This window comes from Jaculus jaculus, chromosome 17 (assembly GCF_020740685.1).
Source record: "Jaculus jaculus isolate mJacJac1 chromosome 17, mJacJac1.mat.Y.cur, whole genome shotgun sequence".
Classification (NCBI taxonomy): domain Eukaryota; kingdom Metazoa; phylum Chordata; class Mammalia; order Rodentia; family Dipodidae; genus Jaculus; species Jaculus jaculus.
This window is the reverse complement of record NC_059118.1, coordinates 67,710,052-67,723,793: the sequence shown is the minus strand read 5'-3', so window position 1 is coordinate 67,723,793 and position 13,742 is coordinate 67,710,052. Positions and strand designations below refer to the sequence as shown.

Genomic DNA, 13,742 nt, shown 5'->3' with positions numbered 1-13,742 from the left:
TTTCAGTGGCTGAAGGCCATGGTGCAACCATTCACATTTTCTTTCTCTTTCTCCTCTTCTCTCTTTCTCTGCTGGAAAATAAGTCATTATGTTTTTTAAGGGCTGGAGAGATGGCTTAGCAGTTAAGGCATTTGCCTAGGAAGCCAAAGAACCCAGGTTGCATTCCCCACTACCCACCTAAAGCCAGAAGCACTAAGTGGCCTCTCTCTCTTTTTCTGCTTGCAAATAAATCAATAAATTAAAAAAAAAAAAAAAAGGCCTAGAGAGACAGCTTAGCAATTAAGGCATTTGCCTACAAAGCCAAAGGATCCAGGTTCCATTCCCGGTACCCACATAAAGCCAGATGCACTAAGTGGCACATGCATCTGGAGTTCATTTGCAGTGGCTAGAGGGCCTGGCACACCCATTCTTTCTCTATCTGCCTCTTTCTCTCAAGTAAATATATAAAAAGGAAGGAGGGCTGGAGAGATAGTCCAGTAGTTATAAGTACTTGCTTGCAAAGCCTGACAACAATTCCCCAGTACCCACATAAAGCCAAAGGCACAAAGCGATGCATGTGTCTGGAGCTCCTTTGCAGTGGCAGGAGGCCTTTGTATGCCCAAACTCACTCTCTTTCTGTCTCTTTCTTGCTGTCTCTCAAATAAAAAGTATTTTTTAAAAGAGAACAGGGCTGGAGAGATGGCTTAGCTATTAAACGCTTGCCTGTGAAGCCTAAGGACCCAGATTCAAGGCTCGATTCTCCAGGACCCAAGTTAGCCAGATGCATAAGGTGGCACACACATCTGGAGTTCGTTTGCAGTGGCCAGAGGCCCTGTTGTGCCCATTCTCTCTCTCTCTATCTGCCTCTTTCTCTCTCTATCCATTGCTTTCAAATAAATAAATAAATAAAAAATAAACAAAAAAAGAAAAGAGAGAGAACAGGGTTGGGGGTACCTGGAGGGAACAGCAGTGCTGGGAGCACGAGAGGGTGGGAGAATATGTAGGCCCTGTCCCATACTGCCGTGTGCCTGACTCAACAAGATGAAGAATAACCAGAAATTAATTAGTATCCGGTGACTGAAATAATGTTCTATTCTGGGACTGTGTTTCTGATTAATTCAACTTCTCTTCTAATGCCAGAGAGCTTTGACAGCATCTCCAAGCCCCAAATAGACTCTGCTTACCCATTAGGTGTCAGGCGACTCAAACTGCTAACCCTCAATTTCCACATCTACAAGGTAGGAATAAGGAGAATGGCTGCATCAGTATTAGCCAAGTGACTAGATATTACCATCTTTACTGCATCTTCATTTCACGATTACATTAGCCATCTCCAGGAGATGGCCAAAGGTACACACCTTATACTTTTTCTATGGCAATACAAGCATGCCTATGCCATCATAGTTGAATCTGAAGCAGCACAGCTTGAGAAGAAGGTGGTGGGCCCTACCTGTTGCAACACCTCTAGGAGATGACTGTCACAAAGTCATGCTCAGCACAAGGCATGAGGTCTCAACTCACCACCTAGGAACTCCTTTCTTTGGAACAGGAACGCTGTGAACACAGTTCTCTCAAGTTTGTAACACTAAAAGAACAAACATACAAATACTGGTCCGTGACTTCTATTTTTATTTTCTTTGCTATATGGGAACCTGGTAAGGGACAATCAAAACTCCAAGTCAGTCCCAAGCATTACAGGTAAGCGCGATGAAGCAGGAGGGCGCCACACTGTCGCACGGACGATCAGATCTCCAGTTCTTTCCGGGTCCGGCACGAGCTCGGCCCAGAGGGGAACCCCAGGCGTGCCTTCGGGCTCGGGAGCAGTGCTAGTCACCTGGTGGACAGGTGAGCGAGGTCCGGGGTGGGCAGACGCCGTCGCGGGGGCTCAGTGCCCACGGCCCGAGCGCGAGCGCCCGCTTCGCCGGGGCAGCCGGCCGGCCCCGGGTCGCGGCGGACACCTTCCGGACGCCCACCTTCCGGGACGCCCACGGCCTGATCCCCGAGCCCCGCACGTGCCCCGGCGGCGGCAGGCCCGGCTCCTCCCCGCCCACACTCACCTGACCCGTGATGCCGGTGATGAGAGCCACCTTCCTGGGCTTGCCCATCTCGCCGTCCCCGGAACCCCGGGGGCTCGGGCGGCACGCCGGAGCGAGAGCCATGTCGCCGCGGGCGGAGGGCCGGGCTGGCGGGAGGGCGGCGGCAGAGGGCCTGCGGGGACGGGAGCGCGCGCCAGCCGCTTCGCCCGGCTGCGGCTGGGGAAGCGAGAGCGCGCCGCCACGGTCTGACAGGACGCGCGGGAGGCCGGGCGAGCAGGCGGGGGCTGGCCGAAGGTGGGCGGGCGGACGCCGCGTCAGCCGTCCTCGGCGTGGCCGCGCGGCCCCAGCAGGCCCCGCCCCGCCCGCGGGTCGGTACTTGGCCACGCCCACTGGGGCGGGGCATCGTGGGGCGCGGGGCGGAGCCTCGGGCTGAACGTAGAGGAAGGATACCCCGGCGGGCGGGGCGCGGCCTAGGCTCCATCCGCTTCTCGTCTCCCACCCCAGCCCACCGCCGGCCCTTGACCCTCCCCACATCACCCATGGGTGCTGGCAGGACCGGCCGGCTAACGTTTCCGGGAGGAAAAAGCCCCCGGTTCCAGATGCAGGCATTACTTGAATCAGTCGTTCCAGGAAACCTGTGACAGGGCCCTTTTGAACATCCGCTGTCTGGTTTTACGTTAAGGGTTCTGAATGGGATCTGATATGGGGGATGACTAGCCTGGCCCCTCGCCTGGTTTCTTGAAGTATCTAGCACTTTCCCGAGTTTGGGAGTGGCAGGGAAGTTCCAAGTAGCTCCTTCAAAGTTCAGTATTTAATTTGCTGGGCTAGACGTACTTGTCCACAGAGACTGATATAAAGAAACACTGAAAAGATTCCACGGGTCAATAAAGCTGGGTGTGACAAATTGCAGTGGGGTCCCAGCGCAGTGTCTGTTGAATTTGACTTCCTTTTGACCTGTGCACAATGTCAGGGAAAGGACTGGCCATGGGAGGAGATTGATTCAGTGTAAGGGGCAATGAGGTACAAACTTCTTTGTCACTGCTCTGCTTCTTTCTCAGCCAACAAATAATTTCAGATGATCCATCCAGCCAGACTGAGCTACTATGATGCGCTGGGCAGTGTGTGCAAGATGTGATACAGATCCGGAGTCCCTAGCTCCTCAGAAGTAGACTTAGACGGTTTCACACCTTGCTTCTCCTCTGTTGCATTCTGTACAAAGAGACCCTAAACCAAAAGAAACAAACTCATAGCCAGAACTGTCTGAGGACTGGAGAGCTGGCTCAGCAGCTAAGGTACTTGCCTGCAAAGCCTAACCGATTGGATTCAATTCCCTAGTACCCACATAAAGCCAGATGCACAAAGTGGCTCGTGCATCTGGAGTTCGTTTTCAGTGGCTACAGGCCCTAGGCCACCCATTCACACATACATTCTCTCGTGCTCTCTCTACCATGGGAGATTTTTCACACCCTGTGGGACATTTGACAATTCCTGAAGACATTTTTTTTTTTTTTTTTTGCTATGGCAACTAGAATTATTTAGTAATTAGAAGCCAGGTCTGTTAGTAAACGTCCATAATGTACAGCCCAGTACTTCCCAACAAACAGTTATCTGACCCACGATGCCTATATGGTCCATACACCATGTAAGGAAAGTGTAAAAGAAAAACAAAAGAGAACACCGGACTTGATCTCTACAGACAAGACTGTTTTATTGAGCGAAAACAGAAAGGATCCTCTGCTTTCCCGTGGGATGAAGGCTGAAGCACTGAACCAGGCTAGGGTGTAACTTTTTAAGGAGAATCCCAAGAAAAACAGACTGTACCAGGTGCAGTTGATAAGAAAATTGTAGCTGTTGGTGTCCTTGTTCAGAACAATTTCAGCCAGGAATGTCTAGGGAGGCTACTCAGATGGTCTCTGGCCCCTCAAGCCATCTAGGCTAAGGGGAATACATCAATCAGGGAAGGGTGTCAGACTTCTTTATTTCCCTCAAGTTTTTTGGGTAGCTATTAACTGTAGGTACCATTAGTTTTCAGGGAAGGCTATTAACCCTTCATACTATCCATGTGTTCTGTATCCATGTGGCAAGCCAAACCTGGAGCATGTAGTACTAAACTAAAGTTTTGCCATTGGGAGACTATTTATTATAAAGAGAGTCATATTGTTTATAATCTTTGGGGATTGGCCTTTTCACTTTGGAGATTCATCCAAGTTGTGTACAATTCATTAGTAAGTGCAGAACTCATCCTCTGGAAATAAAATGGCCAACACCTTGTTGAAATCAGAATAGCAGTGATTACCCTCATGATATCCTCACAAGATTGAGTCCATTAATATTCCCTCATGGAGGCAGGGAAGGGGTCTGGAGGAAGCATACTAGTCACATGAGGCTCCACCCATTCCCAGGATTAGCAGCTGTAGGGAAGAGGAAAGGCTTCTTTCAGTAGTGTAGCTACCCCTAAGTTGCCCATGCTCCTGTAAGGAACCCTTTACCCATGCTCCTGTAAGTAACCTCAATTAAACTCATTGGTTCACCAAGCTAGATACTACTGTATTTTCTTTGGTCTGTTATTGGTGCCCTATCTGTGATAAATAGATATCTATTCACATCTTTCCAGGAGAAGTTACTACAAAAAAAATAGTGCAGGACTGGAGAGATTGCTTAGCAGTTATGGCATTTGCCTGCAAAGCCTAAGGACTCAGGTTTGACTCTCCAGATCCCACATAAGACAGACGATCAAAGATGAGGCAAGTGCAAGGTTGCATATTCCCACTAGGTGGTGCAAGCATCTGGAGTTCGATTTCAGGGGCTGAGACACTGGTGCACCAGTTCTTTCTCACATACTCTCTTTCTCTGTCTTTTTCAAAAAAAAAAAAAAAAAACTAAACTAAAAATAAATAATTCAGGGCTGGAGAGATGGCTTAGCATTTAAGGTGCTTGCCTGAGAAGCCTAAGTGGCTGAAGCCCTGGTACTCCAGTTTTCTCGATCCCCCTCCCTCCCTCCCTCCCTTTCTCTCCCTCCCTCCCTCCCTCTCTCCCCCCCCTCTCTCTTTTTTCCTCTCCCTCTCATTCCCTCTCCCCCCTCTCTCTCTCTTTCTCCCTCTCCCTCTCATCCCCTCTCCCTCTCTCTCTCCCTCTCCCTCTCATTCACTCTCTCTCTCTCTCCCTCTCTCTCTCCCTCTCATTCCCTCTCCCTCTCTTTCTCCCTCTCCCTCTCTGTCTCTCCCTCTCCCTTTCTCTCTTTTTCTCTCTCTCTCTCTCTCCCTCCCTTAAAAAAATAGTTCATACATTTGTACTGTTCAGTAACATTCCACTATATGTATGCACCATATTTTATTTAATCACTCGCCCACTTAATTGTTTCTGGACTGTTTCCAATTTGGGGTAAAACTGTCATGAACTTCCATTCCTGGGTCTTTAAGTGAATGAAAAAATTTTCATTTTACACAAAGGCAGCCTTGCTGGGTGTTATGGTAATTGCAATAAAATACACAATTCATTCCAATGAACTGGAAAGTAAGGCTTTCCCATGGCTGCTTTGGGCTCTTGATGCCCTTGAGTAAACAAGCCTAAGCAAGGAGTTGCAATGTTAGTAGAGGTGAAACTAGACTACTTATATTTCTCCACAATGGAGCTAATATGTCTAGAGTGAAGAGGATCTTTTAAGGAGTCTCTTGGTATTACTATGTCATGTGAATAAAGTCAATCAGAAACTACAATCCAATAAAGGCAAGACAATAAATGGCCTGGTCCCTTTCTGGAATGAAGGTATGAGTCACCCCTCCACTTAAGGAACCAAGACCTCATGAAGTACTTTCTGAGGGTGGAGGGAATAGGAAAGAGGAGCAAAAGAAGATGGTTATAAGCCAGGTGTGGTGGTACATGCCTTTAACAGCAGCACTCAGGAGGCAGAGGTGAGAGGATCAGTGTGAGTCTGAAGCTACCCTGAAACTGAAACTACTTAGTGAATTCTAGGTCAGCCTGAGCTAGAAGAGACCCTACCTTGAAAAAAAAAAACAAAGACAAAAAAGTATAGTTATGAATATCAACTACACCAGCTACAGCCACATGAAGTTACAGAAACAGCAATCACAATTGTCACAAGTGTTTCTGTCCTATTTTGTTAAGAATAAGTATGCACTAAAGGTTAGTGGGCTGTCTTCATGAAAGATTGATGGACTTTCTTTAACTCAGAAAACCAAGGAACTGTAACAATTTGAGACATTCTGCCCTGCAGAAAACCCCCAAGGCAGCTCCTCTGACTCACTGTGGAAGATCCAACAAGCCAGACACTGCTGTGATTCAGTTACTGTCCACCCCACCAGACTGCACCTGACTCCTGTCACGGGCTCAGGTAGCGCCCTTATAACCTGAGCCGCTTCTCCTGCTGAGTGCTTCAGCCTCCATGCCACGGGAAGGCTGCGGGCTGCGGCTCCTCGCTGTGCTTCGGTAAACAGTCTCTGTCTGTGGAGAAAATCCCGGTTTGCTTTTCTGTTTCACTTTCTTACATTTCTGATGCTGGGACTCAGATCAATACCCTTCGGGGCTTTCAGGCCATGTGCCTTCTCCTTCTGTTCACTTCTTTCTACTTCCCTACCAGTGTTTCACTGCCTCAGGAGCACACATGCTTGCTGTGCTCACTAACTGGACATACACTCTGGTGAATATCCAAAATCCCACTCTGCGCTCAGCCTAGTCTCTGACAGCCTTTGGGTAATCCACTGTGTCACACTTCCTTCTCTCCCTCCCTTCTCCCTCCAGACTTTTGAACACCAGATGAGAAGGCCATTCACCATTTGACCAAGTTCCATCCACCTCACATTCCAGCCTTCACAACAAAGAATTCATTCGTGGTCTGCTGCGGAAGTGCCCCATCTCAGACCTTAGAAATTCCAGGAGTTTCTCACTCTCTCCTCTGTCCATGGACAATCGAAGGTCCCAGGACAACCCAAGCATTAGGAGTGTGGGGATGCTTCCTCCTGATCCTTGGGAATCACCTTATTGCCCTCCCTAAGCCTTGGAGATGTTCCTGGTGGTGGGGTCAGCCACTCCACTTTCCTTATACTCCAAAGAGGTGCTAAACTATCTATTACAAAAGACACTCCATTGGCATGTCTCAGCACTAACTTAAGGAACTCAAACTAACTAAGCACCCACCCACTAAATTATTCCAATTTTCTGTTCAATCAAATTTCACTACAATATTCTGTTTGATACTTTCAATTTCAACATTCTCATTGATCTTGATAACTCTCCAACAAAATGGGAAATGGTCCGAGGTTCCTCACATCCAAGGTTTTTATTTTTCCCTCAGCTCCTGCCCCTCCCTCTGTACCCTTCCCTCTGTTCCACTCACCAAACCATCCTGTGCCACAAAATACCCTCTGAAATGCCCCTAGCAGGACCCACCCTCAGATACAAACCCATCTGACAAGCCCCTCCCTATCAAACTCCCCCTTTCCCATTTTCTCCTGGAACACTGTCTTCTACTTTTGACCCAGCCTCCACTCCTTTTCTTTCTCAAACCCACATAGCTTCCCCTTTTCCTTATCCTCCCCTTCTACCTTACTCAAGCTACTCTCAATCCGGTCTGAGCCTCAGCCCCATTACACAAAACTCTTTCTCATCCCTCTATCTCTAAACAATTAGTAGTCATGAACAGTGACCACATAAATTGTACTTTGTGGAACCAGGTTAAAAAAAAGTGTTAACTTTAAATTCAAATGGCTAGTAACTGTCTTTGTGGAAGTGTTTATGGCTAAGAGTATAAATATATTGTTAAGATTGTTAATAGGATGACATGGACTAATAAGTAAATACTCATATAATTTTTTAAATATCTGACAAACAAGTCCTCATCAATTTAAGCTATAATTATAATTTTAAAGAAAAAACATCTTACTCTCTTTAATAATATTATAGGTCTTACATGTCTGTTACATGTCTCCTGCTGGCCAGCCACTCCTCACACTGTCATATGTGTCATGTAGTCTGTCATTATGTACAACTAAAATTATGGTCACTAAGTGTTCTAAAGTTCATAGATGTATGTTAAGATATACTAAGTTACTACAAACAGATTTACAATATATTTAAAATAATTAACCTCTGTGTTTTTGGCAACATGCTTGTTCATGCTTAATACAATAGACATGCTTATATACCAAATTTTAATCCTGCTTCTACAGAAGGAGATATAATTTTAGATCAGAAAAGACTTTATAAGGTAAAAGACTGTTCTAAGGTATATTGTTAAAAGAATATGAAAGTTGATATTAAAAGCTTGTGAGACTTAAACTGGAAAAGAGTTGAGTTGACTGTGGTAAAATGAGTTAACTTAAAAGTTTACATTCTCCATATTGTCTCTCACCTTAATTGTTCACATAATTCAGACTTTACTCTTTGTATTAAGTTAATAAGTATATTTATGTTTCCATGTCTCAAATCAAAGTTAAAATTGAGCTATACCTATCGTTCCTACTGATAAGCTCTGACTACTAAAAAAATGGATATTTAACAAAATCAAGATTCATTTTAATGAGTTTTTGTTTGTTTATTTAAACTTTATCTAAATGTAACATAAAAGTTAAAATATAGAAGTAATATAACTCACTTTCTGGATATTCAATAAAAAATTGGCCTAGGGGACTGCTGACCCAGGGAAATGGAAAGGCAGACAGTAAGAATCCAGTCTATTTATGACTAACCACAGGGATAGAAAACCATAAAAACAAAAGTTGGGGGGGAGTTGTTAAGTTTCTCATTAAGATATATTTAAAGAGCAAACAAAGAGGAAGACTTAAGTATATTATTAATGTTTTTAATTTCACAGGTCAAAATTCAAGTTTTCTTAAATGATCCTGCTGGGTTTTTTTTGTTTGTTTTTTGGTTTTCTAATGTAGGTTCTCTAGCCCAGGATGACCTGTAATTCACTCTGTATTCTCAAAGTGGTCTCAAACTCCTGGTGATCCCCTTCCCTCTGCCTCCTGAGTACTGGGATTAAAGGTGTGCCCTACCATGCCCAGCTTGATTCTGCTCTTTATAATGTTTATGAAATTCCTGATTATCTGTTTACAACAAGAGATTTCCTACATATTAATCTACTTTTATACTAATGCTCACAAAATAGTTTACAATAAAAATTTTATGTTATGGTGGAGCATGCGTCTGGAGTTCGTTTGCAATGGCTAGAGGCCTTGGAGCACCCATTCTCTCTCTCTCTCTCCCTCTCTCTTTTTCTAATAAATAAATAAAAAAAAATAAATTCTTTAAAAATATTTATGTTAAATGAGATACTTAAATCTTATAATTAAATTATATACAAATGCTAAGTTTACATGTTTTGCAATAGATAAAGTCTTCATTTGTTTGATAGAACATCTGCTTCTCTGATTACAGTGAATTCTTACATATTCTGCTCTTATAGGCTTTCCCATTAAAAAATTTATTTGTTAAAATATTATTTTAATAGATAACAATTAGGCCCAATTATATAAACTTTCATTATACTTATAAAATAAACAACTGACAGGCTGGGGAAGTGGCTTTGTGGTTAAGGCATTTGCCTGCAAAGCCTAAAGACCCTAGTTTGATTCCCCAGGACCCACGTCAGCCAGAGGCAAAAGGGGGCACATGTGTCTGGAGCTTGTTTGCAGTGGCTAGAGGCCCTGGCATGCCCATTCTGTCTTTCTCTCTATGTGTCTTTTTCTCTGTCTCTCAAATAAATAAATAAAATATCTTTAAAATAAATAAATAAATAACTGATAATATATTAGCAAGATTAATCAAAACTTCTAGTTTTTTCAGCTTGACATACTTTTATTAGTCACTAGTTCTTCTAAAGTTATGACCTCTTTTTTATTTTTTTTTTAAGTTTTTCAAGGTAGGGTCTCACCTACCTCTAAAAGAGGCAGACCTCTTTTGATCTCTGTACCAAGTAAGTAAAATTACAAGCCACCTATATTAAAAACTTATAAAGAATTTTTAAACTTAATATCTAAACTTCAAAATTAGTTAATTTCCTAGTTTCTACCAAGTTTAACTTTAAAATGCCTTCTTCCAAGCCAGGCATGGTGGTGCATGCCTTTAATCCCAGCACTCGGGAGGCAGAGGTAGGAGGATCGTCGTGAGTTCAAGGCCACCCTGAGAATGCAGAGTGAATTCCAGGTCAGCCTGGGCTAGAGTGAGACCCTACCTCGAAAAAACAAAAAAAAAAAACAAAAAAAATAAATTAAAAAAATAAATAAATGCCTTCTTCCTTACCTCTACAGACATTTCTTGTTTCCTTACCTACCACTTATGTACTATTTTCACTCAAGGGTTTAATACTTAGATGCCACCTGTAGGTGTCAGGTCACATACAAAAAAAAAAAAAAATTTGTGTGTGTATATACATAATGACCAGATCATAATAACTAATAGATTTAACATGACCTAGAAGTTTCTTTCATAATGGCTCTGATAAGTGTCAGTCTACTGAAGAGTTGCCTCCTACCTGTACAACATCATCTATAACAGACTCCAGGAGAAAGCATCCTAGACACATGGGGAAGCCGTCTGCCACTTACAGAAAGTACAAAATGATGTTTGTTAGAAACAAAAAAAAACAAACACCAAGGCTCCCTAAAGCCATGCCCATGTTACCAAGACTTCAGCAATAGAGTACAATAGTTGTGGAGAAGTAAATGTCCTCAATACAGAGCCAAAATTATTTTGGACTATATTGGCCTTTTAAAATAGCCAATTCAGTCAGGCATGGTGGCACATGCCTTTAATCCCAGCACTCAGGAGGTAGAGGTAGAGGATCACCATAAGTTCAAGGGCACCCTGAGACTACATAGTGAATTCCAGGTCAGCTGAACTACAGTGAGACCCTACCTCAAAAAAATGAATAATAATATAAAATAAAATAGCCAATTTATTTTTTTTTTCCTGTGTATGCCCTGACATCTCCTTGACCAGCTAAAATACCTGTTACTTAAAGTTATAATTCCTTTTCCTACTAAGCTAGACTTACACATGGAACATTGCTTACTTCCTCTGAGGTAAACCCCATTATCTTGTATGCCAGTGCTCCCTCACAATTACTGTTTTCTACTTCATATAACTCAATCTTTTCTTTGCCTACTTAGACAGTTTGTTTCAACAGTTCCAATTCCAAATGGTTTCTTAAATGCCTATTGTTACTTAGAACTCTGTGATTGCCTCCTAGTATGATTTTACTTCTAGATCCACTTCTTGGGACAAGATAAAGTTCATGCTCCTACTATAGTCACACGGAGCCACAAATCCACCTTGACTTCCATAATCAAAACATGTGACTGTAACCTGTACCTGTAAAGCCTGTTCCTATTCAAAATACAACTATAAAAAGGTCTTACAGCCCAATCTCCAGATTCCACAGGTTTCCTTGTTTATGACTCTTGAGTTCTACTTTCAAGATTTCTAACATACCTTCCAAAAGAAAATCTGCCTATGATCAGTCACATGATACCTTCCAAATAAGTAAAACCTCAAAGTGTGTGTCTCCACTAACTGGGCTGACATATACGCTCTGGGCCTTCTGTCTCCTGCTATATCTCTTATACCTCCTGATTCCCCTATTCCAATTCTCATAACTGCTAATATAAAGCCTAAAAGAGACATAATTTTTCTCCCCCTTCTTACATGAGTAAGTATCTTTACAGGTATGGCCACAGGAGCAACTAGACTCAGAATGTATATGCATGAAAAAATTTTCCTATCGTGCCAGCTGGCAAGAAGACTAAAAGAAATGTAATATCAGATTATTCCATCCAAGATCATTTTGATTCCCTGGACCCTATAAAACTTCAAAATCACAGAATACTTAACCTCTTCATCACTACCAATGGGTCAAGTGACTCCAGGACCAGACAAACAAAGCTTCAACAGTGACATATCAATGTCTCAGGATGGGGCTATGGGTTACTTCCAACCAGGTTACTCCCCATACTTATGCCCTTCCTTCCTCCTAATAATAATCCTACTTATGTTTTTTGCCCTGTCTTCTACATTTTTTACAAAGATTTCTTCTAGAATGTCTTAATGCCATCACTTGCTCCACATCACTTCCCAATTTCTTTGTTTTCCAGAGTCCAGATATAAAGACTTTCTTCATGAACTATTGATGGACTTTCTCTAACTCAGAAAACTGAGAAACTGAAACAATTTGAGACATCCTGCCCTGCAGAAAACCACTGAACCAGCTCTTCTGACTCACTGTGGAAGATCCAACAAACCAAACATTGCTGTTATTCAGTTACTGTCCACCCCACCAGACTGCACCTGACTCCTGTCACGGGCTCAGATAGCGCCCTTATAACCTGAGCTCTTCCCATCCTAAGTGCTTCAGCCTCCATCCTATGGGAAGGCTGTGGCCCCTCGCTGTGCTTCAGTAAACAGTCTCTGTCTGTGGAGATGAAGCCTGGTTTGCTTTTCTCTTTCACTTTCTTACATGCACACATATGAAACACATGATTTTTCTTTCTTGTTGCTTTACCATGTAATATAACATTCATTGAGATAATATCAGTATTTAAGTGTTAAAATCTACATCGTGGTATTTAAGTCATAAGTATTCCTCAAGGAACCTTGCCATCTATTCTGGGGGGAAGAATTCCATAGAATAGGTATAACAGATTCTTTAGTATATTTATGACCTTGTTGCTGACATCATTTGGAAATTACGATGATATAAGGAGATATGTATGGCTAGGCACCAAGTTGACAGGGTACAGTACAGTACAGATGGTGATTCTTTATTGTTATCTTAATGGGATGTGGAATCAGTGAGGACACAGTTGTGTGTGGGTCTATGAGGACATCTTCAGGAATGATTTACTGAGGGGAAAAGACCCTCCCCCCAGACTGAGTGGCATCTTCTGGCTGTGGCCCAGAAATGAAGTCCAAGGAAAAGTCAATGCTGTTTCATTGCTGCTTTCTTGCCTGCCATTGATTCTTGCTGGTGAGTGTCTATGCTATCACCACCATCGTTTGCTTCCATCAGAATCTAGTGTCTTGATCTCCCAAAATGCACTGAAGACATGTGACTCTCCAAGAATCTTCAGGCTTTCAGTGTCCGGTTGGAACTGCTGAGACATCCAGCTTCATGGACTGAGCAAATAACTGGATTCTCAGCCTCTCTAAACATGCAGCCAACCATTGTTGGACTAACCAGTCCCTACCACTTGTAAGCTATTCTAATGAATTTAGTCTCTCTCTCTCTCTCTCTCCATATATATATGTATGATATATATATAAAATCAGTTCTGTTCTTCCAAAGAACTCTGACTAATGCAGTCCCTTTCTGCTTGAAATACCTATAGCTGTCTCTGTTTCCAGCTCTAAGTCTTATTTAACATGGGGGTACAAGCAAGAATCAAGTTCCCAACTTTTACCAAGACTGAAAGACAAGATGATCACATAGCATGTGAGCTATGTTGAGAAAGAAGGAATGAATCAGCAGAAATATGGGAGAAACAGACTTCATTTGCTGTTTATATTCCTTCAACTTCAGGATTTATACTCAATTTCCAATCCAGGAATTTAGAAAGACAGAAGCATTAGATTTTAAATAAAATTCAACCTTTCATATGATACCTGATTTTCCTCTGGGATTAAATTGCATGACATCATTAAACCAGGCATGGTGTCACACACCTTTAATCCCAGAATTTGGGAGCCAGAGGTAAGAGGATTGCTGAGTTCATT

General features: G+C 42.9%; 1 protein-coding gene across 2 annotated transcripts in view; it reads right to left on the bottom strand.

The window, feature by feature from the left end:
• Positions 1-2,167, bottom strand: part of Gmds (GDP-mannose 4,6-dehydratase) — a 572,898-nt gene extending 570,731 nt beyond the window's left edge. Inside the window, exon 1 of one of the 2 annotated variants that reach the window (XM_045136339.1) lies at positions 2,037-2,167. In XM_045136339.1, coding sequence (XP_044992274.1) covers positions 2,037-2,138 — 102 coding nt within the window. In that variant the 5' untranslated portion in view covers positions 2,139-2,167. The remainder of the gene's footprint in view (positions 1-2,036) is intronic. The other variant, XM_045136338.1, reaches the window with a different exon arrangement.
• Positions 2,168-13,742: the final 11,575 nt, after the last annotated feature.